Source organism: Nansenia antarctica, assembly GCF_963989245.1.
Source record: "Nansenia antarctica genome assembly, chromosome: 16".
In the NCBI taxonomy this organism is placed as follows: Eukaryota; Metazoa; Chordata; class Actinopteri; order Argentiniformes; family Microstomatidae; genus Nansenia; species Nansenia antarctica.
The window spans coordinates 13200917-13228797 of record NC_137686.1 but is presented as its reverse complement, the minus strand read 5'-3'; the positions used below and the strand labels follow the sequence as shown (position 1 = coordinate 13228797).

Sequence of the window (27881 nt, the reverse complement as noted above, 5' to 3'; positions counted from 1 at the left end):
GGTTGAATTGTAAAACTATTGGAGAGGGACTTCTGTAGCAAAGCTATCATACTGTACCATCATCCCACAGATCAGAGTGTTTAGCGTGTCGATCCAATAGACTGTGCGTTAGATACACAGGGCTGTAGGGTGTTAGATACACAGGGCTGTAGGGCTGCCACAAACGATTATTTTCATAGTCGACTAGTCACCGATTATTTTAACGGTTAGTCGACTAATCGGATCATAAATTACAGCTTATCGCACAATTACTCAATCGCTCTTATTTAGCTATCATCTTCTAAATCAGCTTCTAAATTTAGCTTGAAGTTGTTAGTTGTTGTTGTAGGCATGTGCTAACTAAAAATAAAGACAATTAAATTATTGTTCACTCAAAAATAGATATTTTAACGAACTTTGCAGATTTATTTCTGGCATCACTTGCATGTAATGTAATGTAAAGAGTAGTAGAGAGTGCAAACTGCTCAGTAAAATGAGGTAGACTAGGCAACCAAAAGAATACAAAAACAAAAATAAATACTTGTACAGAGTACAAAAGTTTTGCTTTCCATAGTAGAACGCGCCTTCTTAGCACTGTAACGTTAAGACAACATTTTTTGCTATTTGATAAGTATCGCTTTGATGACAACGTTACAGCACATAACGTAAAATAATGTAAGAAGGCTTTTGTAACGATATCGTTAGCCAATAACAAGCTAACTAGCTTACCGAGACGAGCCATCGTCTTCCTCGTCATCTGCCACAACGTGCTTCCTTTTGAGATGCTCGAGCATCATAGACGTGCTGCCATGATAAGCGAGTTCAGCTTTGCAAATTGTATATTTTACATTCTTTTTTTCAACGTTGTGGTTGAAATGCTCCCACACTTTAGACGTACGAGGACGGGAAGACATTTCTCTCTGTTTGTTTTTCCGGGGATGTCACGTGTGCCCCGGATGACCGACACTGCGCATGTACATCAAAGACACTGGGAGACGCTAGCCAGTGGCAGCTTCAGGGAAGAAAAATAAAATTAAAAAAAAACACTTATTTCAGCTCCAAAAATACATGCGACGATGTCGATTACCAAATATGTCGGCGACGATTTTGGTAATCGACGTCGTCGCGACTAGTCGACTAATCGTGGCAGCCCTACAGGGCTGTAGTGTGTTAGAGACACAGGGCTGTAGTGTGTTAGATACACAGGGCTGTAGTGTGAGACGGGGCCGTGTGTTTTCCTGCTGGACTGCTATGGAGACAGAGAGAGCCCTCCCGGGTGTGTGATGACACCTGAGAGATCTCAGAACCCAAACATGACGCTGGTCTCATCCCCCTGGACGGCCATGCTGCACAGTCAAGATATCAGCTGTTTTATCGTTTGTTTTAGTTATTTTTATATAACCAGGAGGTCCCTTCGAGGGAGACCTGGCCAAGAAAGCTCACCGGTACAGGTACAAGTTTACAAAATTGGCGAATAAAACATAATATGTAACGTGTTAGCAAGTAGATGAGGTATCTGGTCTTAATCTAGGGTTAGGATTTGGCTGTAGGATGTGTAGGTAGATAGGTATGTAGGTAGGTAGATACATAGATAGACAGGTAGGTAGGTAGGTAGATACCTCGAGGAGAAATTAAGGCGTTATAGCAGCTCACACCACAAGCAACAAAATAAACAATTGAATGATAGAATAACATTTAAATAAACATGGGAACATCAGGGCTCGACATTAAGGTTTGTCCGGGACAAGTACATTTTATGTTTGGACAAGTGGACTTCCTCCTGCAGTTGTCCGATGGACAAGTCAAAACAAAAAAAGAAATCAATATGTATTAATATCTGCAAACATTAATTCCTCCTTCCGATCTGAATAGTAAAAAAAAATAGCAAGCAAAGCGATGCCGCGCCTCATTCTGGCTATTTCAGTCTCTCGTAGTTCGTTATCGTCATAGTTCGTAAATTCGCTCAGAGCGCCAGAGCGCACACTGCGTTCAACGTCATAAAGAGACCAAGTAATTTGATTGGACAAAAGGCATTCCATGAGTGCTGATCAGATTCCAGAGCGAGTTTACGAACCCAGCCATAGTGTTGTGGGTCGCCTGCCATTCACGTGAACATGCGCATATTCGCTTCTTCTCAATGCCGCTTATTTTCATGTAGTTTGATGCGATCGTATATTTTAGGTTTGAAGTTTTAAGACCAGCACATCGCAATACGAACTTCAGAATGACACTAATGATAGATTTCTCAATTTGAATATAGGATACTATCCAAAGGCTAGCAAATAAGATTGCTTCCATTGGGGAGGGACTGTAACATTTTTTGTAAATATTCCTAGATATTCATCCCTTTTGTGGCCAATCTTAATCTAAAAGGGTTAGGGTTAGGGTAATCACTGATTCCCCCTATGTTTTTAAATAATTACAAAATATTGTTTAATGAATACATTTGAAAATTAAGGATACATCATTATCAAATCAATAGTAGTCAAATGTGTTATTTGCATACACATACACTCACTGGCCACTTCATTAGGCACACCTTGGGGTTGGACCCCCTCTTTTGCCTTCAGAACTGCCTTAATTCTTCGTGGCATAGATTCAACAAGGTGCTGGAAACATTCCTCAGAGATTTTGGTCCATATTGACACTTGTGTCAAAGTCACTTAAATCACCTTTATTTCCCATTCTGATGCTGGTTTGAACTACAGCAGATCGTCTTGACCATGTCTACATGCCTAAATGCATTGAGTTGCTGCCACATGATTGGCTGATTAGGTATTTGCGTTAACAAGCAGTTGAAAAGGTGTACCTAATGAAGTGGCTGGTGAGAGTATAATATATTATTATTCATATTATTGCTTTTTCAAAATCTTTGGATTTGGACAAGTAACTAAGTTCACTTGTCCAAAGGACAAGTACCTGAAAAAGCTTAATGTCAAGCCCTGGGAACATTATACCCAGTCAGACCAGTGTGATTTAACATCCCCCAGCCTGACTGGTCACCCCGATCGAGCCAGCAGGAGGAGGGGTTATGGGTCAGGGTCGTGGTTAAAAGTCACATTTGTAGAGAGAAAAACATAGGTACTTCTTACTTTGCAGCATGGCCATCCAGCGATGATGATGATGATGATGATGAATCCTTCACTATAAACAATTACGACAAGTCAATGGGACAGAACAACAGTGACGCCAGGATTCACAACCCAGCTTTGTCAAGTACATGTGACATGCTTTAGGCGCACTAAAGCTGTTACATGGTGGCAACCACAGCGGAGGGATGGATGGATGGACGGAGCGATAGAGGGATGGAGTGATGGATGGTGGAAAGGGCACAGTATTGTGTGGTTGTGATTTCTGGTGTCACTGTGTGTTCCACCAGGACTGGGGGTCTGTGGGCCGTCTGTGGCTGAGGGGGAGGGGTGAGGTGGTTGTTGGTTCAAGTCTGGCAGAAAAACACACGGTCTTCTCCCCGGGGGTCGTCAAAGAAGACACTAGACAGAGGTCAGAGGTCAGTCGGTTCATCGGTTTTCTTACACAGTTCTACTATTTCTACATAGAAAGGTTCCTGGCTGAGTGGCAGTGGGGGGTGATGGAGATTCTAACATTTGTGTTTCAGGAGTTTCATCGCTGAGATGCAGTTGTTTGTGAGACAGCTTGGTAGAAGTAAGTACCTGACGCCTGATGTTTCCATTTAAACAGTTCGGTACTAGACAGTACAAGTACTAGACAACGAAATGCAGTTTAGCATCTAACCAGAAGTGCAAATAGTGATATAAGAACATGATATAACTCCCCAGTAAGTGTCCGTTAAGATGGTCTTGGTTGTACGTTAAGATGGTCTTGGTTGTACATTAAGATGGTCTTGGTTGTACATTAAGATGGTCTTGGTTGTACGTTAAGATGGTCTTGGTTGTACGTTAAGATGGTCTTGGTTGTACATTAAGATGGTCTTGGTTGTACGTTAAGATGGTCTTGGTTGTACATTAAGATGGTCTTGGTTGTACGTTAAGATGGTCTTGGTTGTACATTAAGATGGTCTTGGTTGTACGTTAAGATGGTCTTGGTTGTACATTAAGATGGTCTTGGTTGTACATTAAGATGGTCTTGGTTGTACATTAAGATGGTCTTGGTTGTACATTAAGATGGTCTTGGTTGTACATTAAGATGGTCTTGGTTGTATGTTAAGATGGTCTTGGTTGTACGTTAAGATGCTCTTGGTTGTACATTAAGATGGTCTTGGTTGTACGTTAAGATGCTCTTGGTTGTACATTAAGATGGTCTTGGTTGTACATTAAGATGGTCTTGGTTGTACGTTAAGATGGTCTTGGTTGTACGTTAAGATGGTCTTGGTTGTACGTTATGATGGTCTTGGTTGTACGTTAAGATGCTCTTGGTTGTACATTAAGATGGTCTTGGTTGTACGTTAAGATGGTCTTGGTTGTACATTAAGATGGTCTTGGTTGTACATTAAGATGGTCTTGGTTGTACATTAAGATGGTCTTGGTTGTACATTAAGATGGTCTTGGTTGTACGTTAAGATGGTCTTGGTTGTACGTTAAGATGGTCTTGGTTGTACATTAAGATGGTCTTGGTTGTACATTAAGATGGTCTTGGTTGTACATTAAGATGGTCTTGGTTGTACATTAAGATGGTCTTGGTTGTACATTAAGATGGTCTTGGTTGTACATTAAGATGGTCTTGGTTGTACGTTAAGATGGTCTTGGTTGTACGTTAAGATGGTCTTGGTTGTACGTTATGATGGTCTTGGTTGTACGTTAAGATGCTCTTGGTTGTTTCTCGTAGAGATCATCGCCAGGGAGCACGGCTCCAACAAGAAGCTGGCGGCCCAGTCCTGCGCCCTCTCCATCGTCCGCCAGCTCTACCACCTCAGCGTCATCGAGCCCTATACCGGCATCACCAAGAAGAAGGAGGGAGAGATCGTACGCTTGGTTTAGAAGAACTAGATCTAGACTTATATCTCTTTTTTATTGATTAATACCAGTAGTTACCATCTCACTTCCTTGTCTGTCTCGGTGAGATTCTAGGATCTGACTCTAAACTGGAAAATAAATAGTCGCTGCTCTTCTAACTTCATGGTCTGGTTTCATGGATGCAGATTGAGGCTTAATCCTAGACTAAAAAACATCCTCAATGGAGATGTTTCCATTCAGTGTGATTTAGTCCTGGACTTAAGACCTGGAGATGTCTTGTCTGGGAAACCGTCCCCATGATCTTTTTTAGTAAGCCGGTCATGTTCTCGATTGATTATTCTCCATCTTTACCGTGACTACTTGTGTACTCTGCACATATACAAATGTAATATGTGAGGTGTGTGTAGGTCTATGTTGCTTACACAACCAACTATGGTTACCCCCCATGCAGTGCACGTGTCGTGTGACTGTGTGGATGTCCCTGAGTTCCTAGTGATGACGTCATGGTGTGTCTGTCCCCCAGCTGGAGGTGTATGAGGTGACCGTGGCAGACGACCTGCAGAACCAGCTGCAGAGCATGGTCCAGGACCTGGGGGTTCAGATCCCTCCACCTGTAAGTGGGCTCGAATTTACGTGTCTCTGGTCAATAAAGTCTCGCTTGGCACTCTAGAATGTTGACAGTTTGGGTGACTTTATTCCCCCTCGACGCTGAAGGAGTTAAACACAATAACATGGGCCCAGTTGTTCAGAACCTTTGATCGGGAATCAGAATGATCCCGAATCTTTTTGCGCTATCCAGCTGGCAGATTTTCCCCCTCAAAATCAACCAACGTTCAAACGTTCTGAACAACTGGACCCTGCGGTTTGTATTCCAGCTGCTCCCTCCTCAGTCTGACATGTCCCCCCCACAGCCCTGCGACCCCAGCGACCCCCCAGTGTCCCTGGTCCAGGGGAAGATGGCGGTGTTCGAGCCCAGCCAGAGGCAGAGCATGGCGGGGGTGGTCCCCTGGTCCCCCCCCCAGGTCAACTGGAACCCCTGGACCAGCAGCAACATCGACGAGGGGCCGCTCGCCTTCGTGAGTCGCAACTCTTTACGTTTTGTTTTATCGTAGAGATAGAATTCATAGAACGGTTCGTCCGTGTGTTCTATTTCTACGTTTTTCTAGACCTAGATGTTGATTTGTTTTTCACAACGTTCCATCTGAACTGTTTTTTCTGGACGGTTTGTCTTTTCTTTTTCAAACGTCGACCACTTTTTAAATGATTTGCCTTGAAGTCAAACCTGTTCATCCTTTAATACCAGACCCTTCCAGAGCCTCTGCCCATCTCAAGCTCTCCTTCCCTCTCTCCCTCAGTGCACCCCGGAGCAGATCAGCTCAGACCTTCAGAGTGAGCTCTGCTACCAGCTGGACCAGGATGTCAGCCTGCAGAAGGTAGGTGACGTCCTTGTTTCTTTGTTTGTTTGTTTGGTCCTCTGTGGCTCAGTTGGTAGAGCATGGTGCTAACAATTGGTTGTGGGTAATAATAATAATAATATATACTTTATTGACCTTGTGTCTCCAGATCGTGGCGGATCGCGAGCAGCTGCCTGTGAAGAAGTTCGAGGAGCAGATCATGGCGGCCGTCCAGACCAGCCCCGTGGTCATCATCCGAGGCGCCACAGGCTGCGGCAAAACTACCCAGGTGCCCCAGTTCATCCTGGACCAGTTCATCAAGAGCGGGAGGGCGTCCGACTGCAACATCGTCGTAACCCAGGTAACGCTCAACCAGGAAGTACAGCCCACGCTCCTGATCGGTTTGCTTTGGATGAGGAGACTGTTGTTGTTTTGGTTGTTGTTGTTTTGGGATTGTTTTCCAGTCCTCTTTCAATTCTGCATTATTTGTATTTCTCTGTTTCAGTAGAAGTTGTCATGAAAGTCCCAAGGCATTAATAGTCAAGTGTATGACTGTATGAATAGCATATGAATAGGGGTGTAACGGATCACCTAACTCACGGATCGGATCGTGTCACGGTTTTTGAGTCACGGATCGGATCATTTTTCGGATCAACACAAAACATTTTTGTTTTTATAAAAACTGCTTTTTCCTTGAATTCTGTAAAAACACCACTTTTACTATGTGACAAAAACCAACAACATTCAAGATGTCAAAACTGGTAATATATATATATACATACATATATATATATAATATATATATAACATATTCTACACTCAAACATTACATAATTATACTGAAATACACTCAATTTAAATGATAGGAGAGAGGGAGGAGGCGCCTGGTTGCAGCAGTGAATCACTGGGCTCTTTAAAGCAGATGAATAAACATGTTTTATGCCACTTTTAACTAAATAATAAAGTGAACCCTTATTTTGAACATGGTATGAAAAAAATGCCTACATTATCAGAAGTTGTCGAGCTACCTTTTTCGTGCCTCCCGTCATAGTTGACAGAGAAGCCAAAGTGCTCCCATACATCGGATTTAAATGACGAGGGAGGCATTTCGAGTTCTTCTCCGCCGAACAACGTAACATGATACACTTGGGCCGCGTTCGTAAATTCGCTTTGGGAGCGCACACTGGGTCTGACGTCATAAAGGGACCAAGTCATTTGATTGGACAAGAGGCGTTCCTTGAACGCTGATCAGATTCCAGAGCGGATTTACGAACGCAGCCTTGTTGTTGTGGATTCCCAGCTTCACGTGTAGTGAGCAAACAACGGATTATTTTTCTTTCGCATTATCAACCTATCATTGCGCTTTAGAGTAAAACAAAGCCCGCAACTGTCGCGTCTATCTTTTCATGGCAACTCTACATTGTGATTTACAAGAGATATTAAGTAAGATATTAAGTAATATTATTACTTGTTAACAGTGATACAGTATATAATATACTGTATCACTGTTAACAAGTAATAATATTACTTAATATCTTACTTAATATCTCTTGTAAATCACAATGTAGAGTTGCCATGAAAAGATAGACGCGACAGTTGCGGGCTTTGTTTTACTCTCGGATATTATAGGTTTGCTTCTCTGTCCACTTTATCCAAGCTAGACCCCCTGTATCATTCGGTTCTAAGATACATCACCAATAGTGCCTTCAGGACCCATCACTGTACACTGTATAGTCTGGTTGGATGGCCATCTCTTTCTGTCAGAAGGCTCCAACACTGGTACACTCTTGTGTTTAAAATCATCTCTGGCTTCTTACCGAATTATCTGGGCCTGAAGTTCATCCCTATACCGAGTGGCTCGGGTCTCAGGTCTCGTAGATGGCTACAATACAAGGTGCCACTTATCATGAACAATGTTGGAAGGGCAAGCTTGTCTTATTATGGCCCTTGGTCTTGGAATGACCTACAGACTACTTTTAAATTAGAGGCCCTTATTTCTATAAGTATCTTCAAGCGTAGATTAAAGGATGTGGTCACCGCTCGCTGTACCTGCTTTGGTTAGACTTCTCAATGTTTTAATCACCTTGTAAATACCCCTACCATTGTTTGTCTATTGTATTGTTGCCACTGTCTTATGTCCTGTCTTGTTATCTGAACTGTTTTTTAAGCTACTATTTTGACCCTGTCTTGGCCAGGTCTCTCTTGTAAAAGAGGTTTTAATCTCAATGTGACTTCCTGGTAAAATAAAGGTAAAAAAAAAATGCAATTGATCCGCGGTACACACGCGTTCCGAACCGTGGAGGGCGAACCGAACGGATCACGGAATTTCCGTGATCCGTTACACCCCTACATATGAATAGTGTATATCAATAGTATTATTATGTATTTACAATATGTTTTTAGGGCATTTCTGCTCTATTGGTATAGAGACAGTACAGATTGACAGGAAGGATGGGTGAGGGAGAGAGAGAGAGGATGACATGCAGGATAGGTCGATGGCCTGAATCGAACCAGGGACCTGCTGCGATTATGTGTGGCATGCGCCTTCGTGAGCTACGCCATTCCAGCCATCCTACATGTCAACCCTCTCTCTCTCTCACTCATCCTTCCTGTCAATATCTACTATCTCCCAATAAAGCAGAAATGCCCTAAAAACTTAAATACACATTTTAATAAAAAAATATTAAAACATGTTTGTCCCTCCCCAGCCCCGGCGTATCAGTGCGGTGTCGGTGGCGGAGCGCGTGTCCTACGAGCGGGGGGAGGAGGTGGGGAAGAGCTGCGGCTACAGCGTCCGCTTCGAGTCCATCCTGCCACGCCCGCACGCCAGCATCCTCTTCTGCACTGTCGGTAGGTCTCTCTCTCTCCTAGGGGTCTTGTAGCCGCCAATTCCACGTTGGGAATGAAAACAGTAATAGTCTGGGTTGGATAATCACGCACGCCACGCTTTCCGTGTATGTTGTATAAAAATGTTAAATCATTATTGTCCGAAAAGTAATCCAATGTATTCCAAACGAAACGAAAAGTCATAAAGCCAACGGTAAAGTATGTGATTACAGAAAAGAGTGATCGTGGTCAAAATAATGTTGTTGCCAGTCTAACCTATTTTCATCCACCCAGGTGCTGCTAATTGACTCAATAAATACACCTGGGCCCATCCTATCATCTCGCCATGTGACACTCAATTACGACTAAAACATTAATAATTCTATAACCAAAAACATAATGCTATTCTTTACATAAATAACCAAAAACATAAAATAAACATTAATCATGAAATATAAATATAACTCAAAACATTAAACACAAATCATCCAAAATAAAAGCCTAAAGTAAAATTGGCCATAACAGGTCTGGGATATCCATCTCTCTATCTCTCTATCCATCTCCCCCCCCCCCCCCCCTGTGTTGAGATGTGAACTGAAGTGCTGCTGTTCTGTGTTCAGGTGTTACTGAACTGCTGTTGTTCTGTGTTCAGGTGTGTTACTGCGGAAGCTGGAGGCAGGCATTCGAGGGATCAGTCACGTGATCGTCGACGAGATCCACGAGAGAGACATCAACGTGAGTTCATTACATTCTAGATGATCCCCTCCGGACCTCTTGTTGTTGAATTCTGAATTCATGAGTCTGAATTCTGAATTCTTTGTGTGTTCCGTCAGAATGACTAAGGTTTTCCCTGGACAAAACTAAAGAATTATATATAATATAATGTATTATTATTATTATTATTATATTTATTTATTTATTTTTTCCCCCTTTCTTTACTTTTGTCCAGGGAAAACCTTGGTCATTCTGACGGAACCCACACAGATTTTTTTTTCCGATAACATATATACTGTATATACTGTTTGTTGCTGCTACAAAGTAATCTGTTTAATAAAGTTTGAGTGATTCTAAAACCTTCTTCCTGTGCCCGCCCAGACGGACTTCCTGATGGTGGTGCTGCGTGATGTCATCCAGGCGTACCCTCAGGTCCGCATCATCCTCATGTCGGCCACCATCGACACCACCATGTTCAGAGAGTACTACTTCAACTGCCCCGTCATAGAGGTGCACGGACGCACCTTCCCTGTGCAGGGTACGGAGGCTCAGACACACGCTCACACACGCTCACACGCTCACATGCACACACACACACACACACACACTCACTTAATGTATCTCTCCTGTTCCTCAGCGTATGTAGAACTATCAGGCTTGTAGTAATATTTCATAAATATGTTAAATCCTTCTTTTCCCAGAGTACTTTCTGGAAGACTGCATCCAGATGACCCAGTTCGTCCCTCCTCCAATGGACAAGAAGAGGAAGGACAAGGATGACGACGGAGGCGATGAAGAGGTACGGCATGTGTCTTTTTATTATTTCACGGCTTCATTTAAAACTGTTAATATAATGTAAAACAATTCGGGCTGTCTGTCGACGAAATAAATGTGTTCATTCATCTTTTCCTATGAGTTGATTTGTCTACAGATTAATGGAATGTTTAGGTTGACACGTCTCTAGAAAAGAAACCCAAAGTGTTGCTTAAACAATGAGTAACAGGGTTCTTTTCAAGTTAACAAATTGTCGACGGCCTCCAAATCAGTGGTGCACATGACCTTTCCCATTCCCATAGATGAAGACGACAGAATGCTAATCGCTCGAACCGAGCTTGCTTGGTACAACACTCTTGTTTAGTTAGCTGCATGCCACTCACTCTAACTTTAACTTCCACTCCTTGTGGTTTATAAATCTGGCACACTAGGGGTGGTGTTTCAGGCGGGATTTGAACTGACAACCTTCCGATCACCAGTCCAACTCCCTATCCACTAGACCACCACTACCCCCACATTTATTTGCATAAAGGCGTCTGCTAAATGTCAAAGATGTAAATGTAAATGTACTCCTCCACGCCCTCTCTGGTCCCCCCTCCCAGACCAACTGTAACCTGCTGTGCAAAGGGGACTACGGGCCGGCGACACAACGCTCCATGGCCCTGATGAGTGAGAAGGAGACCCCGTTTGAGCTGGTGGAGGCCCTGCTGAAGTACATCGAGACCCTGCAGGTGTCCGGGGCCGTGCTCATCTTCCTCCCCGGGTGGAACCTCATCTTCTCCATGCAGAAACACCTGGAGATGAACCCCCACTTTGGTCCGAAGGGTTTACTACGTCTCTCTATCGCTCACTTGCTCTCTCTGTCTCTGTCTCTCTTTCTCTCTCTCTGTCTCTCTTTCTCTCTCTGTCTCTCTTTCTCTCTCTCTGTCTCTCTTTCTCTCTCTGTCTCTCTGTCTCTCTCTCTTTCTCCCTGTCTCTCTTTCTCTCTATCTCTCTCTCTCTGTCTGTTTCTTTTTCATTATTTAAATAATGCTACTTTTTTCTATTAATATTCAGATTCTATGCTTTTAGTCTCTTCAACGAAATGATTTATATGAGATATTATGCGATTGATACAAGCAGATCATTATATTTTACATCAGATTCCTATTCAAATCTTAATTAGTCATAGAAAAACCTAGATAGATAGATAGATAGGTACTTCATTGATCCTGAGGGGAAATTAAGGCACAACAACAACAACAACAAAAATAAAGAGACGATAGAATAATAAAACAGACATTCATGTCCTCTTCCTGCCCCCCCACAGGGAGCCAGCGGTACCGGATCCTGCCCCTCCACTCCCAGATCCCCAGAGAGGAGCAGAGGAGGGTGTTTGAGCCCGTCCCTGAGAACATCACCAAGGTGCGCCACACACAGGGACACCACACACAGGGACACAGGGACACGGGGGATTAGCTCAAACGCTTATGCTTAGCATGCGAGAGGTAGCGGGATCGATCGATATGATTATACACACATAGAACCTCTGAAACCTCAGACTGTCACTGCTGGTGGAGGTGGAGCTCGGAGGATGGGCTAACACACAGAATGGAATGAGGAATGGTGTCAACATCTATCCTGTCATGACTTGTGTCAACAGACTCTATCTGTTGTGTCCTGTCATGACTGGTGTCAACAGACTCTATCTGATGTGTCCTGTCAAAGGTCAACAGGCTCTATCTGATGTGTCCTGTCAAAGGTCAACAGGCTCTATCTGATGTGTCCTGTCAAAGGTCAACAGGCTCTATCTGATGTGTCCTGTCGTGTCTTTCCAGGTGATTCTGTCCACCAACATCGCAGAGACCAGCATCACCATCAACGACGTCGTCTATGTGATCGACTCTTGCAAGTAAGTCCCATAAGACGAATAATATTGTTGCTGTTACAGCATTCATCATTACTGTTGTACTCTGTGGCGGTCAGGGGGGCTGGTGGTGATAGAACATCGGAGGAGGGGGGGATCGTTGTAACGCATGGAACGGAATAAGGAATGGTATCAAACACAACGTCCATATTCCATTCCATGCATCGCAGTGAGCCCGACCTCCGATGTTCTTCCTCCACCTGCCTCCCCTGATGGAAGCATGCTGACAGGATGTTGACCAGGCTTGATGGTCTGCTAAACTATCTGTCACTTTATTTATCTAGAGTTTTCTTGCTTTGTTGTGTTGTGGATGGTCTTAATAGATTGAGTAAAACGTATAAAGCACAAAGAGCTTAAATCAATTGTCTCCAAAGAGGCCTTTTATTAAGCAAAGTCACATGAGCGCAGAGAGAAAGTAGCAGACCAAAAAGCCCCCAACATTTATAGAACTGTCCTTGGTCATGATGTCACTATTCTTGGGAACCAATCATATTATACAAATCGGAGGTTGCACAAGTTATGGGCCCTGTCCACTTGCAGAATTATTCACTGCGCCACAGTTCTTAGCACATCTCTTACAGGAAGGAAATGGGCCTTCCTTGAGTGCTAGATTCGCCAACATGTAGAGAGACTTCAATTCTCAGTATTAAATGATATACAACTACAACAGTTGCCTTATTAGTCTTTGTGCTGCGATGTCAAGAAACCGAAGCCTAAGAATGTTACCGTATTTTCCGCACTATAACAGGGTTTCCGCGGATCCTTAAAAAGTCTTAAAAAGTCTTAAATTCATGTATATAAAATTAATGCCTTAAAATGTCTTAAATTCATTACAAATGTCTTAAACTGGTCTTAAATACTTTACCCAAACGTCTTAAAATTGTCGGGGCAGGACTATTTAATTTTACTTTTTCTCGCGGCATTTTTCTATTGAGCAAACGTTTAATTTCATTGAGTAGCGCGCAGACTCCTCCCCCTTGCGTTCCTTTGGTTATAGTCAGCTGCAGTGCTTGCTACCTAGCATTAGCCAGTCTGCGAGATGGGGAAGTGCAAGTTCAACGAGAGGTGGCTTGACGACAGAAGATTTTGCGATTGGCTTAAGTCCACCGGCTACCCAGAAGAAGCAAGATGCACTGTGTGTAGGAAAACATTCAAACTCGGCACCATGGGCATTAAGGCGGTTGAGAGCCACCTAAAAAGCGAGAGGCATAAAACGGCTGCTAAAGGCCAACAGCAGACGCCAGGAATCTCCCAGTTCTGCGTGTCTGCCCCGGGCTCAGCGCCCCAGACAACGGCTGCCGCTGCTAGCAGCACTGCTAGCGATCTCAGAGCAACGTTTGGTGGAACACCTACACTGAAATCGGAGATTGTGTGGGTTCTCAATACAGTGGTAAAGCACCAGTCCTACTCCTCCAACGAGGGGATTGGAGATATCTTTCGGATTATGTTTCCCGACTCCCAAATCGCCACTACATTTGCTTGTGGAAAGGACAAGGCGTCATACATAATACGTTTCGGATTAGCTCCTTACGTCAGAAACGAGCTGATCGCGAATGTGAACGAGTCAGTTTTTGTTCTAATGTTTGACGAGAGTTTGAATCATGCCACAAAAAACAAGCAACTCGACGTGCACGTGCGGTATTGGGTCGGCGATCAAGTGGAGTCGCGTTACCTGGGCTCGCAGTTCATGGGACACGCTAAAGCTCAAGATTTACTGCAACACTTCAAGGTAAGTGCATTTTGTCAATGACAAAGTATTAGCTTTACATTAATTTTGGCAGATACTGGCAATGTCATGTAGATTCAGTATAATAGTAGGCGTACCATAGGGAATGATGCGGTGTAGTCTAGTCATTTCCACGTTATAGAGAGCCACAGAGAGGGAGAGGGGACGCGGGAGCGGGCGGGGGGATGGTGGGGAGAGAGAGTATCTAAGGGCGTAGGGAGAGGGAGTAGATGGATGAGTTATAGTTTGTTAACTGAGGATGTGTGCAGACAGAATGTTAAAGTACATTGAACCATTGGCAATCATGCTATTATTATTGTTATTATAGTCATCATTATCATCATCATTTATTATTATTGTTATTATTCTCATCATATTCATGTCATTCTCAGGAGTGTGTGGAGAGACTGAACCTGAGGAACATGGTGTCCATCTCCATGGATGGACCCAATGTTAACTGGAAGTTTCTGGAGCTTCTACAGCAAGAGCATGCTGAGCAGTATGGTGGTGCCCAGCTGGTTGTTGTGGGTAGCTGTGGGCTCCATACCCTACACAACGCATTCAAGTGTGGATTCTCCATGTGGCAACTGGAGAAGGTAAGATGATTATAACTATGAGAAGTAATCTTTCATTTGTCCCACAAGGCAAATTGGAATATTACAGCAAGTGGACACTTGACAGGATTTAAAGAGAGCATGAATTTACAGATGTTTCATACTATTAACTCCTAAGTTATTTTTCTAAGGGTTTATGCAATCAAAAGTGTCTGCACACATTATGTGTACAGTTCAGTCATTCTGTCAGTTTAGTTCTGGTATGTGTCTGTGTGTGTGTGGTCTACTGGGGAGCGCTGCTGGTTGAGCAGTCTGATAGGGCAGTGAGGAAGGACCTGCAGTATTGCTCCCTTACACACTTTGTGTCATTCCCCATGAGAGATGATGGCTAATTCAGCATTCTCCTCTCTCCCACCAAGGTGTTGAGAGCAATGCACTTTGTTTTCCACAATACACCAGCGAGGAGGGATGACTTCATTGCCCTCACCAAATCCTCAGTCTTCCCATTACCATTCTGTGGCCATCGGTGGATTGAGAACCTGCCAGTTGTGGAGAGGGCTATAGAGGTAATTAAAATCTTGATTTATATAGCACCTTTCTAAACAAAGTTACAAGGTGCTGCACAATGTATGATAAAATAGACATGCATGATAAAATAATACATACACATGGTGGAATTAAAGGTATGGCCATCACTGGTGAAGTATGTGGATGCAGTGAAGACAAAAAAGTTGCCAAACCCTGGGACAGCGTCATTTGACACCATCGAAGCAGCCCAGGGAGATCCGCTCATCTTGCCCAAGCTACAGTTCTTCATGGCCATCTCAAGGACCTTCACTCCCTTTCTCACAAAGTACCAGACTGACACACCAGTCATGCCATTCCTTGGCAAAGATTTGGCTGACTTGTCCAAGGTAATCAAATTAATAATGAACAATCAACAACAAAAGCAAAACAAGTTGAGTGTGTGTGGGCATGCTGAATGTGTGTGTGAGCAGGGAGAAATGGCAGATGCTACTGGGTGGCTTGATTAATTAAACTCGTCCTTAGTCAATACATAAAATTACTGAAAGATTATGTTTTGGCTAAGTAAAGGTTACTTATCATACTGTTATTGATATATTGCATATGCAGGGCTTAAAGTACTCCGGCACAGTGCCGGATTTCCGGCGTGGGGGAATAAAAAAAAAAAATATATATATATATATATATATATCACACGCTATTGGTTTACATCGTAATTTAAAGAGTCATCTTCAGCAAAGGGACAGTTCCGCCTACCAATGGTATTGCTCAAGCCAACCAACGACTTCTAGCCAATCGGAGGCAGAGTAGTGGGGGCGGGCCTTAAGAAGTTTGAGTGTATTGTGAGCTTGTAGAGACGTTCGCTTTTAGCAGCCCGCTGTCTCGCTAACTTTTGTCTATTAAAATGGAAGCAAAGTTTCTCAAAACTGGCGAAGACACAGCTATATTAGAACGAGGAGTAAAAAATAAATGGCGCTGGGCATGGATAGAGGAGAGTAGTGGTGACGGGAAGCCTTATGGGACATGGTGCCTCAAACTGAGGGAGCCGGGTGCTTGTTTCTGTACGCCGTGCTCGAAGAGACTCCTCTACGGCAGTAGTGGGAAGAAGGTGATCGCTCGACACGCCTCAGATCCCGGTCACCAAGCATCGGTTCGAGCACTCGCTCACACAACAACCTTGCCGGGAGCGACGGCTACAGGTACCATTTTATCTTCAATGACCGACCGTGTTTGCGAGCAAAAGATCCGAGTGTGTGCGTTTATAGCCGAACATGATCTGTCTTTTACAGTGGCTCAGCCACTCGTCGATTTGTGTAAGACGCTATCACAAGATAAAAATGCACTGTCAAAGCTGTCCATTTCCAACCAGCACGCCAGCTATTTAAACACACATGGCCTTGCCCCGGAATTTAAAAAACGGCTATGTGAAAAGCTAAAAAAAGCTACATTTTCGATGAATATCGACGAAGCTACAAATCTCAACATGGACAAAATCCTCAATGTCCTTGTTCGTTTTTTTGATGATGATCTGGGCAAGGTAACGACACAACACCTAGCCAGCAGGAAACTAAACATCGCCAACTCCTCAGCCCTCATGCAGGAGCTCAAAGATATCCTGGAGTCCAATGGTCTTGACTTGTCACTTGTCATCAGTATTCTGCTTGACAACTGTGCAGTGATGAGAGGAAAGAAGACTGGACTGGAGACACAAGCAAGGAAGGAGAACCCTAACCTGCTCGACATATGTGGAGATACAGTTCACATGGTGAACAATGCCGCCAAGGCCATGATGAGCCCATTTACCTCTGAGGTGGAAGGATTCTGCAATGACATCTATTATGATATAGAAAAGCCCAAAGCCTTCACTGGACCACCCAAAGCACTCAAATCCTCCACTGCACCACCTAAAGCTTTCTTTGGACCACCCAAAGCACTAAAATCCTCCACTGCACCACCTAAAGCCTTCACTGGACCACCCAAAGCACTCAAACCCTCCACTGCACCACCCACTGCCTCCACTGCACCACCCACTGCCTCCACTGCACCACTCAAAGCGTCCTCTGTCTCCCCTGGAACACTTAATGCCTTGAAAAGGAGTGTCTCTGAGAAATTGCAGGGCTTTGTTTATGACCCAAAAAGAAGGAGATTATAAGTGATAGTGGCTTAAGTAATCAGTTTGTTCTTTTAAAGACATGTATATATTTTATTCTGTATTGTTATAGTGAGATTTGTTGTTTACAAGGAAAACATGCACTCTGTATTGTTATAGTGAGATTTGTTGTTTACAAGGAAAACATGCACTTTTTGTTTTCCCATGTCAGTGCAATTTATTTTGAATTCTTATGCAAAACATTTGATGGGCTTTATCACAACCTACCTCATCCGTTATTTTTGTATTGACTGATGCACTTTATTTATTTATTTTTTGATATTTTATTTATGCATTTTCAATTTACAGGGATAGACAAGATGCACTTTATTTTTGACACTCTAAAAAAAGCATTTATGTGCACTGTCTATAACAGATTCTGTTTGTTAGAGGAAATAATAAATGAACATTTGAAGAGTCAGAAGTGTTCTCTTTGTTGTGTTAACAATAGTGAGATTTGGTGAGATCACTATGGAATATTAAAATCATCAATCTTTGCTCACTACATAGCCTTTCTTACCTTCAGGTGTGCATGAACTACAGGTTATCAACTGTGAAATTATATCTGTTCTCATATCGGTTATCGGCCACGAGAAGCGGGTAAACATCGGTATCGGTATCAGTTGGAAAAAAATGCATATCGTGCATCCATATTGATATATCGTGCATCCATATCGTGCATCCATATCCATAACATATATGTTGTATTGACTATTAAATAGTATTAATGCATTTAAACATTGAGACAAGAAGCTGTCTTCTGTACCCGCTCTCCCAATATCTCAAACTGTGACCCCCCCTCCCCAAGAAAAAGTTTCAGGCACAGGATTTTTTCCCACTTTAAGCCCTGCATATGTGATATGATATTATTTTAAATAACTATATAGAAATGCATTTCATGGTTAATGTGGTTATCAAAGGTACTTGCTTTACAATCATCATGCATTTTCTTGTTACCCTTTCAGAGTGTGCTGAGGCGTTTCGTCAAGAGGGAGCATCTCAATGACATCACTCCACTGCAGCTGGTCAGGCTGGATGTCGCTGATCAGAAGAGCTGGGTCAACCCGAAGGAAGCCGACATAGGCCTGGGTGCTGAGGCAGCCCTCAAGGTAATTTAGATGTATTACTTAACTTTATATCAAATGATGGTCCATATACAGGCAGGAGAGAATACTGTGTTAGGCCATTCAGTTGTATTTAAAACACATTACCCATCTGTCAGGACCTCCAGAGAAAGGGGACCGTAGGGGAGCTCACTGCCCTAGAGTTTAGGAAGGACTGCATGACGGGTATGTCAAATATCCTAAAGAAAGTCCAGGACAGGAGCCCCCTGAAGTACCCCATCGTGAGACAGATGGCATGTCTGGACCCCACAGTCATGTACGCCAACCCAGACGGATGCCAGGGAAGAATGAAAAGTCTAGTGCAGAAGTTACTGCAAGACAAGCAGTTGTCTGGAGGTGTCTCTGCTGGTATGAATAGTTAATAGAAAAGCTGGAAATGTTGTCCCTGATTATTAGCCAATGGACAATTGGACATAAGCCTGTCTGCTAATCAGGATTAATCATGTAAATAATATTTCACATATTTCCTTTCATCTGTTTTGTTATAGGTGATGTGATTATCCAACAGTTTGGGAACTTCCTGTCTGTTGAGGCTAAAAACGAGCACTTCCTGTCCTTCCGGCCCATGGAAACCAGGCTTGACGTGTTCCTGCATGGCTACCTCAGCCAACCCTACCCTGAGCTCTGGGGTTTCTGTCAGAAGCTTCTTCTCCTATCCCATGGGCAGGCGACAGTCGAGAGAGGCTTCTCCATTAACAAGGAGGTGGAGACCGTTAACATTCAGGAGGACACTGTCATTGCCCAGAGACTGGTCTGTGACTATGTTGCAGTTTGTGGGGGGGTTGCCAATGTCCCTCTCACCAAGGAGCTGCTAACTTCGGTGGGATCAGCAAGGTCAAAGTACAGAGAACACCTAGACCTGGAGAAGAGGAAGAGGCAAAGCGCTGCACAAGGGCAGAAAAGAAAAGCAGCAGAAGAGCACATCATCGAGCTGAAAAGGAAGAAGCAAACTCTTCTAGTGGTATCTGATTCTCTGGAGAAGGATGCAGACAAGTTTGCTGAGCAAGCTGAGGGGAAGTCCGGCACCTTGATGGCTCAGCTCATCACAAAGTCTAACGTCCTCAGGAAGAGATACAAAGAAAAAATGTGTGATTTGAAAAAAATAGAGGCAGAACTGGAGAGTAAGGCCACAGAATTGAGGCTCATGCCGTGAGTGTGTTAAGTAGATGGGGTTTTTTTGTTAGATGTTTCCGACCAACTAATTGCACTTTTAATTTAATTAAGTTATTGAACCAGAGCTTTTATGTTCAATAAACAAAACAAGTAAACTTGAATGAGTCTCATTGATTGACATGCTATGCTTGTATTGTAGTACAGTGGAATCCCCTAACCATCGCATATATATATTTTTTCGGTCTTAAATTCCATTTAAAGTGGCATTAAAAAGGTCTTAAAAAGTCTTAAATTGAACTTGCTGAAACCTGCAGAAACCCTGTATAAGGCGCACCGGATTATAAGGCGCACCTTCAATGAATGGCCTATTTTAGAACTGTTTTCATATACAGGGCGCACCGGATTATAAGGCGCATAGAATAGAATATAGAATACTGCAGTCAAACGTTTGACTGGGGTTGCGTTACGCCCAAGCTCCACCTACTGCGTTGCGTCACCTCTCCATCGGTGTTGTGTCAACTTCCCGTTGTCCATGCTCCACCTGAGCGTTGTCACCGTCAACGTTCTACCTGCTCCACTGTCAAAAATATATATTTTTCCACCTCAAGTATCAGCCGTTCGTCATCCATTTTTGCAACAAGCGTCAAGGACCTGCGGTGATTCACAGCTGACTCGCGTGAATAGCAATTCGCAATAGCTGCGACCACGAGATATAGAGTAGTTAGCTACAAGCATTTTCAATCTGCTATTATCTCTATTAGTGGATTAACCGCTGTGGTGATTTAACAGCTGATAAAAATACATCAAGTAGACTACAAACAGAGCAAAACAATAAAACAACACCAGAAAACAACAAATAGGCTATACAATTATAACCAACAACCAATATGTAACAGCTCCTGGTGAAATGTGCAACGTAATTTTTCAGTTTTTACACATGCTTAAACTACAGATTGTAAGCTTTCAAATGATGTGTCATACATTCAAATCAGAGAAAGATTGAACACGACAGGCGTATTTGAATGTTGGTTCACCTCAAACACTGAATGGGAGAAAAGTGACTCTGAACGCAGCCACAGCTACGAACGCTGCTAACAAAACACATCGCTACGAAGGTCTAAACTGTATTTTAATAACATGACAACATGCTGGGAGAACATCGACATGCTAAAAACACATAACTACACATAACTAGATGAACACACAGTTCTTGCTTTTGAACACGAGCTAAAACGAAAGTATGTTTACAAGTCAACCCTCCCTTACCGGTAGCCTCCGGCAAACGAGAATAATGAATCCAATACACAAATTATAAGTGTTTAGTGATCGTTAAACTGTTGTTTATTATATCGAGTGGGTACTTTAAAACTTCAAGTTGAAAGCACCAAGATTCATGATAAAGTGACCAGAGTGGGTACTTTAAAACTTCAAGTTGAAAGCACCAAGATTCATGTAAGGACCGCCTCGAAATTCATCGATGTTCATGTCCCGTGCTAGCGCTGTTGCCTTCATTCGAATAGTGACTGTAGAGACGCTTCTACTTGCTGCTCTCTGTTCAACAACCCACTGTTCGAGTTTGTCCTCTAACTGTGGCCATCTCGCTTTGTTCCCTCGGAAACTCTGTTTAGTCTTCTTTACTTGGGGTCTTGTGGTGTGGGACTGTGAGTAAGCACATCAGTACCGGTGTTTACTGATTACCGTAATGCTGCAAGCGGTGCGGCTTTGTAGTTTACCAGTCGTACTGAAACATTTTGACAGAGCGCCTTGAGCGCCGTGTACAACCAGTATGGATCAACCAATTAACCAATTGATCCATATATAAGGCGCTCCGGATTATAAGGCGCACTGTCGTTTTTTTTGAAAATTAATAGTGCGGAAAATACGGTACTCTCATACACTTGGATGTGACGTAACAATAAAAATGGAACTTGAAACTTGTTTCCTCTCCAGGCAGAAGGTGAAGCCGTTTACTGACAGGAAGTTAACCATGGTCTCTTTCCTGTTTTTCCCAGGCAGAAGGTGAAGCTGTTCACGTCTCACAACAACATGACCAACTACGCCACCGTGTGGGCGTCCAAGACCAACCTGGAGCAGAGGAAGGGCCGGGCCGGCCGGGTACGCGCCGGGTTCTGCTTCCACCTCTGCAGCCGAGCGCGCTTCGACAAGTACGGACCCCCGCCCCGCGACCAGAACGCTCTAGAACCCTGTTGAAGAGATGCACAATTTGATGTTCTCTCTCTCTCTCTGAAGAGATGCTACTTAATTCCCTCTCTCTTCCTTACGACCCTCAACCTCCTGTTGGAATGCTCTAGAACCTCCTTTTCTACAGTAGTTGTTAATGGTGTACCTCCCCCTCCTTCTTACCCGCCCCTGTCTTCTTGTCGTTCTAGACTGGAGACCCATATGACCCCGGAGATCTTCCGTACTCCTCTCCACGAGGTGGCGCTGAGCATCAAGCTGCTGAGACTAGGAGCCATCGGACAGTTCCTGTCCAAGGCCATCGAGCCCCCGCCGCTGGACGCCGTCATCGAGGCAGAGCACACGCTCAGAGGTGCGGCTCTCTCACCTTTGACCTGGGAGTAGAACGTCTTCTCTCTCAGTGTTCTCTAGAACAAGCCTCACTGTTGGGAAAACCATACCGAGAACGGAATGTATTCTCCTCTGAGGTTCGAGAAGAGCCTCGCTGTTGGAAACAACACCAAGGCTGCGTTCGTAAAATTCGCTCTGAGAGCGCCGGTAGCGCACACTGGGTTAAACGTCATAAAGGGACCCAAGTCATTTGATTGGACAAGAGGCATTCCATGAGTGCTGATCAGATTTCCAGAGCGAATTTACGACCGCAGCCTAAGAATGGGATGTTTTCTCCTCTGAAGTTCTAGAAGAGATCCATTCTTGAATCATTACAAATGATTGAGTCTAGGAAGTCCTCGTCTTGGAACTGATGGCATCTTGACATGTCTCCATGTAGAACTGGATGTTTCTATGTTCCCATGTAGAACTGGATTTTGATATGTTCCCATGTAGAACTGGATGTTGATATGTTCCCATGTAGAACCTGATGTTGACATGTCTCCATGTAGAACCTGATGTTGACGTGTCTCCATGTAGAACCTGATGTTGACATGTCTCCATGTAGAACCTGATGTTGACATGTCTCCATGTAGAACCTGATGTTGACATGTCTCCATGTAGAACCTGATGTTGACATGTCTCCATGTAGAACCTGATGTTGACATGTCTCCATGTAGAACCTGATGTTGACATGTCTCCATGTAGAACCTGATGTTGACATGTCTCCATGTAGAACCTGATGTTGACATGTCTCCATGTAGAACCTGATGTTGACATGTCTCCATGTAGAACCTGATGTTGACATGTCTCCATGTAGAACCTGATGTTGACATGTCTCCATGTAGAACCTGATGTTGACATGTCTCCATGTAGAACCTGATGTTGACATGTCTCCATGTAGAACCTGATGTTGACATGTCTCCATGTAGAATCTGATGTTGACATGTCTCCATGTAGAACCTGATGTTGACATGTCTCCATGTAGAACCTGATGTTGACATGTCTCCATGTAGAATCTGATGTTGACATGTCTCCATATAGAACTGGATGCTCTGGACACCAATGATGAGTTGACTCCTCTGGGCCGGATCCTGGCCAAGCTGCCCATCGAGCCTCGCCTGGGGAAGATGATGATCATGGGCTGCATCTTCAGGTAGGATCAGACATTCTACCTGGACTCAGTCAAATCCTTCCCCTTATTTCAGATGAATAGTTCAGTGAGAAATCAGTACCGTACAATTCACTAGGGGCCCCCAGTTTAATTCAGCATATAGTGCTGAGCAGAGCAAATATCGCCGAAGAACATAACCTCCTATCTGAAAATTTTACTTTTTTGGGAAAACACAAAAAACGGTGTTGTTTTCTTGTAGAATGCTATTTTTTAAGGATACCCCTATACAATTGTATGAATTGTATAGGGGTATCCTTAAAAAATAACTGTGTTGTTTTCTTGTAAAATGCTATTTTTTTTTAAAAATAGCATTCTACAAGAAAAAAAAAAAGTGAATTTTTCAGATAGGAGGTTATGTTCTTCGGCCCTCGATATATCATATATCTATGATATAATATTACCCTTATGACAGATTTGTTTCTCCATACGATTAGGTGTCAAAACAACACCCCACCATAGACAGGGCCTGTACTGCAAATTATGTTTAACATGTCCTGGTCTCCTCTCCCCCTGGTCTCTCCTGGCCTCCAGTGTGGGTGATGCCGTGTGCACGATCTCGGCGGCCACCTGTTTCCCGGAGCCCTTTGTCAGCGAGGGCCGGCGGCTCGGCTTCGCCCACAGGAACTACGCGGGGACGCGCTTCTCCGACCACGTGGCCCTGCTGTCCGTCTTCCAGGCCTGGGACGAAGTCAGGTGGGTCTAGAGCGTTCAGAGCAGGGCACCTAACAGCCCCGTGCTTGTGTTCGGGCCCTCAAAACTCACACTCATAACTCACACTCATAACTCACACTCAAGGAATGACAAATGAACAGAGGAGGTGGAAATCAGAAGACAGGGCTCGCTGTGATGCATGGAACGGAATGGAATGAGGAAGTTCTCGTTCCCTTCCATGCATTACAGTGAGCCCTGCCCTCCACCATCCTGCCCTGTAGTGGAGGTGTGTGGCAGTGGCAGTGGCAGGGAGCCTTGTTAAGTGGTGCTGTGGTTGCAGGATGGGCGGAGAGGACGCGGAGGCCCGGTTCTGTGACCATAAGAGGCTCAACATGTCCACCCTGAGGATGACCTGGGAGGCCAAGGTCCAGCTGAAGGACATCCTCATCAACTCTGGCTTCCCCGAAGGTACGGTATACATGAACAACCACAACGGCATCGGGATAATCCTTCAAATGATCCCTCAAAACCCGTCTTTTTAAACATTGCTTTTTAAACTATTTGTTATTGTTGTTTTTACTGACTATGTTTTTGTGTTCATTTGTATTTATATATCTATTCCTGTTCTCTCCATAGAATGTAGTGTATTACAGGGATGAGAAAAGTGTTATACAGAATAAATTCACTATTATTATTATTATTAATAATAATAATAATAATAATAATATAATAAATCTACTATAATAATAAATCTACTACACTGTTGTCATTGTAAAACTGGAAAAATAGAGAACTAAAACAAAGACAGCTAAAACAAAGTTGTTTTGTTTTAGTTGTACAGTTAAATTCATTCATAGCACAGCAGTCTGTCTCACGTTTATACTGTTCCACTTCCTGTTGTTATGTGTGGTTTGACGTGGCGGCTGCAGAGTGTCTGATGACTCAGATGTTCAACAACGTCGGCCCCGACAACAACCTGGACGTGGTCATCTCCCTGCTGACCTTCGGCTCCTACCCCAACGTTTGTTACCACAAGGAGAAGAGGAAGATCCTCACCACCGAGGGCCGCAACGCCCTCATACACAAGTCCTCCGTCAACTGTCCCTTCAGCAGCCAGGACATGACCTACCCATCGCCCTTCTTTGTCTTTTCGGAAAAGGTGTTTATTTATATTTGTTTCATCCTTTTTCTCTCCGCACATTTTGGACCTTTATGTTCTCTCTTAGAGCTTTCAACTATGACGTTGACTACATTTCTCATGTTTAACATCCAGTGTGTCATGGAGACACATGATGTGTTGTCGTTGAAATATACACAGTAATTGGCGCCCTGAGCTGCATCAACGTGTCATCACTGGTCTAATTTCTCGGGTCTAATTTTTGTCCAATCAGATCCGTACTCGAGCGATCTCAGCCAAGGGGATGACGCTGGTCAGCCCTCTGCAGCTCATCCTGTTCGCCTCCAAGAAGATCACCTCCACCGGAGACGTCACCGAGCTGGATGACTGGTCAGTGGCTTTTTAACTGGTGCAATCCTGGAATGGATCGTTTTTTACCCTGCCAATATTTGACATACATTAGATTAGATTAGATTCAACTTTATTGTCATTGCCGAGTACAAGTACCAGACAACAAAAGGCAGTTTAGCATCTAACCAGAAGTTCAAATTGTGACAGTGCAAAACTTGATATTGTAGACAAAATAGGATATGTATAGTTATGGGGGGGGTTGTTCATCAGAGTGTGTGTGTGTGTGTGTGTGTGTGTGTGTGTGTGTGTGTGTGTGTGTAGGGGGGCGGCTTTTCTGATCAAACATGAATATCCTCACGGTCAAGCATGGACAGTCTTAGACCATTTATGATAACAACATTTTTACAATGATATTTATCTCTTACTAATATTTATGTCTGTCAGGATGTTTATTTGATGGTATTCCCTGTCATGCCATGTACTTGTAACAGGTCTTACAAGACTCTTCTGTAAAACAGACTCAGGTCTCAGTCAGATCTTCCTGTACAGATAAAGGATCAATCAAATCCAATAATAAGCTTCCTCCTCCCAGGATCAAGCTGCAGGTTCCCCACGGGGTGTCTGGGGGCATCGCGGCGCTGCGGGCCGGCATGGAGGCCCTGGTGGTGGAGGTCAGCAAAGACCCTGAGTACATCAGGCAGCTGGACCCCACCAACGAGCGCCTGCTCAACCTCATACGGCAGATCTCCAAGCCCTCGGCCGCAGGGCTGAACCTCATGGCCAACAACGCACGGTACGACCAGATGACCACCACACGTGGTCGGAGTAGAGTTCCTTCTCAGCTCTCTGGGAATCGGCAATTATGATAGGCCATGTGTTGAAACAACCCAGTGTAGATCTGTAGGCATTAAGATCGGTAGGTAGGTTGCTGGAGAAATACACTGGTAAAAAAAACTAAAGACTATCCCCCCCCAAACCAACCCCACGCACACTACAATAATACATATATTCGGACTACTTGCATTGTATTGTATTGTATTGTATTTTGCCCTGATGAATCCACTGTAGTACGACTGGTACTACTATCACTTTATTACTTTATTAGTACTTACTATATCACTTATTATTACTGTACTTTATTATTGTGATCTGCTACAATATAATGTTGAGGAAGCAAAGCCAAAGAATGTTACTCTTGTGTACTTGTACACTGGGATGTAACAAAAGCGATTGTGATTCTGATCTGAGGTATCGGTGAGGAGCTTACGGTTGTTTCTGAGGCAGGGCTATAGTCTGATAAACCCCCGCAGGCCAGCCAGACATAGTGTATGAAATGGCAATAATGGATTAGCAGCGTCTTCTGTGTAGATGATCAACATTGGCTCTAAAACCAGCCTAGAACAGGCGGGAATGTCTTGTCTGGAGTTAAGTGATGTCATGTTCAGTAGTGTAGTATGTGTCTGTTATGAGTACAGGAAATAACCGATTTCTCTCTGTCTCTCTCCTTTACTCTATGTCTCTGTATTTCTCTGTCTGTCCTTCTCTATCTGTCTCCCTCCCTCCCTCCAGGTTTGGAGATGGCCCACGGCCTCCTAAGATGGCGAGGTTTGACGGCGGCGGTGGTGGGGGGTACAGAGGTCGGGGAGGAGGTTACCAGGGTGGAGGAGGCGGGTACAGGGGAGGTGGAGGATACAGGGGTGGAGGTGGTTACGGTGGGGGAGGAGGATACAGAGGAGGAGGAGGTTATGGTGGAGGAGGAGGATACGGTGGAGGTGGTGGTTACGGTGGAGGTGGAGGTGGTGGTGGTGGTGGTGGAGGTGGTGGTGGTTACAGAGGAGGCAACAGGGGCGGGTGGTGAGGGTGAGGAGTGGGTGTTAGTCGAAGTAGGTCTCATGTCCTGTTTGTAAGGCGTCACATTAACTGATTCTTCTGTGTTGGTTATTAGGACATTTCAGTCATGTAGGGAAGTTTTATTTACTTCCTATTCAAAATGTTCATAACTTTATTGTCCCGTAGATGAGGACATTTATACTGTACCATGTCAGAACATATTGAGCATCAAGACACTTATTAAAATCCCAAAATATTGTCATGAACTATATTCTCTAGACTTTTTAGAGTCGAGACTAGATGTCTTTTTGTATATTATGTTAAACTTGATTTCATGTCATCTTGTGGGCCTGGCCAGAGTGGGGTACTAACTCAAAGACCAGGTCTGCTGCCATTAGAAGATTCTGTTGATTAAAACTTGTTTTTTCCAACCACTACCTGTTGTCTGTTAATGATGTTTGGTGTGCACAATGAA

General features: G+C 43.8%; 2 protein-coding genes and 1 long non-coding RNA gene across 3 annotated transcripts in view; all 3 read left to right on the top strand.

Annotated features, from left to right (window-relative positions):
• The window catches only part of LOC308171974 (ATP-dependent RNA helicase A protein-like), a gene marked incomplete at its 3' end in the record, with an annotated part of 32865 nt that extends 5431 nt beyond the window's left edge, over nt 1-27434 (top strand). The window contains exons 7-28 of the mRNA XM_080546884.1: nt 3596-3642; nt 4783-4919; nt 5434-5523; nt 5822-5986; nt 6266-6343; nt 6474-6665; nt 9013-9154; nt 9783-9865; nt 10226-10382; nt 10546-10643; nt 11221-11434; nt 11928-12022; nt 12436-12509; nt 21728-21880; nt 22106-22266; nt 23328-23439; nt 23989-24150; nt 24449-24576; nt 25038-25267; nt 25500-25615; nt 26169-26369; nt 27146-27434. Coding sequence (XP_080403010.1) covers nt 3596-3642; nt 4783-4919; nt 5434-5523; nt 5822-5986; nt 6266-6343; nt 6474-6665; nt 9013-9154; nt 9783-9865; nt 10226-10382; nt 10546-10643; nt 11221-11434; nt 11928-12022; nt 12436-12509; nt 21728-21880; nt 22106-22266; nt 23328-23439; nt 23989-24150; nt 24449-24576; nt 25038-25267; nt 25500-25615; nt 26169-26369; nt 27146-27434 — 3124 coding nt within the window. The remainder of the gene's footprint in view (nt 1-3595; nt 3643-4782; nt 4920-5433; nt 5524-5821; nt 5987-6265; nt 6344-6473; nt 6666-9012; nt 9155-9782; nt 9866-10225; nt 10383-10545; nt 10644-11220; nt 11435-11927; nt 12023-12435; nt 12510-21727; nt 21881-22105; nt 22267-23327; nt 23440-23988; nt 24151-24448; nt 24577-25037; nt 25268-25499; nt 25616-26168; nt 26370-27145) is intronic.
• On the top strand, nt 14647-15712 carry LOC308171569. Its single transcript, XR_013937841.1, has 3 exons — nt 14647-14846; nt 15224-15370; nt 15488-15712. It is a non-coding gene; the product is annotated as an uncharacterized lncRNA (long non-coding RNA).
• On the top strand, nt 16813-19974 carry LOC308171651 (uncharacterized protein; the record flags this gene model as incomplete). The annotated part of the gene is made up of 4 exons (XM_080546525.1): nt 16813-16866; nt 18444-18587; nt 18701-18950; nt 19091-19974. 4 exons carry the CDS (start codon nt 16813-16815, stop codon nt 19753-19755), a joined length of 1113 nt encoding a protein of 370 aa, XP_080402651.1. The 3' UTR covers nt 19756-19974.
• Nucleotides 27435-27881: the final 447 nt, after the last annotated feature.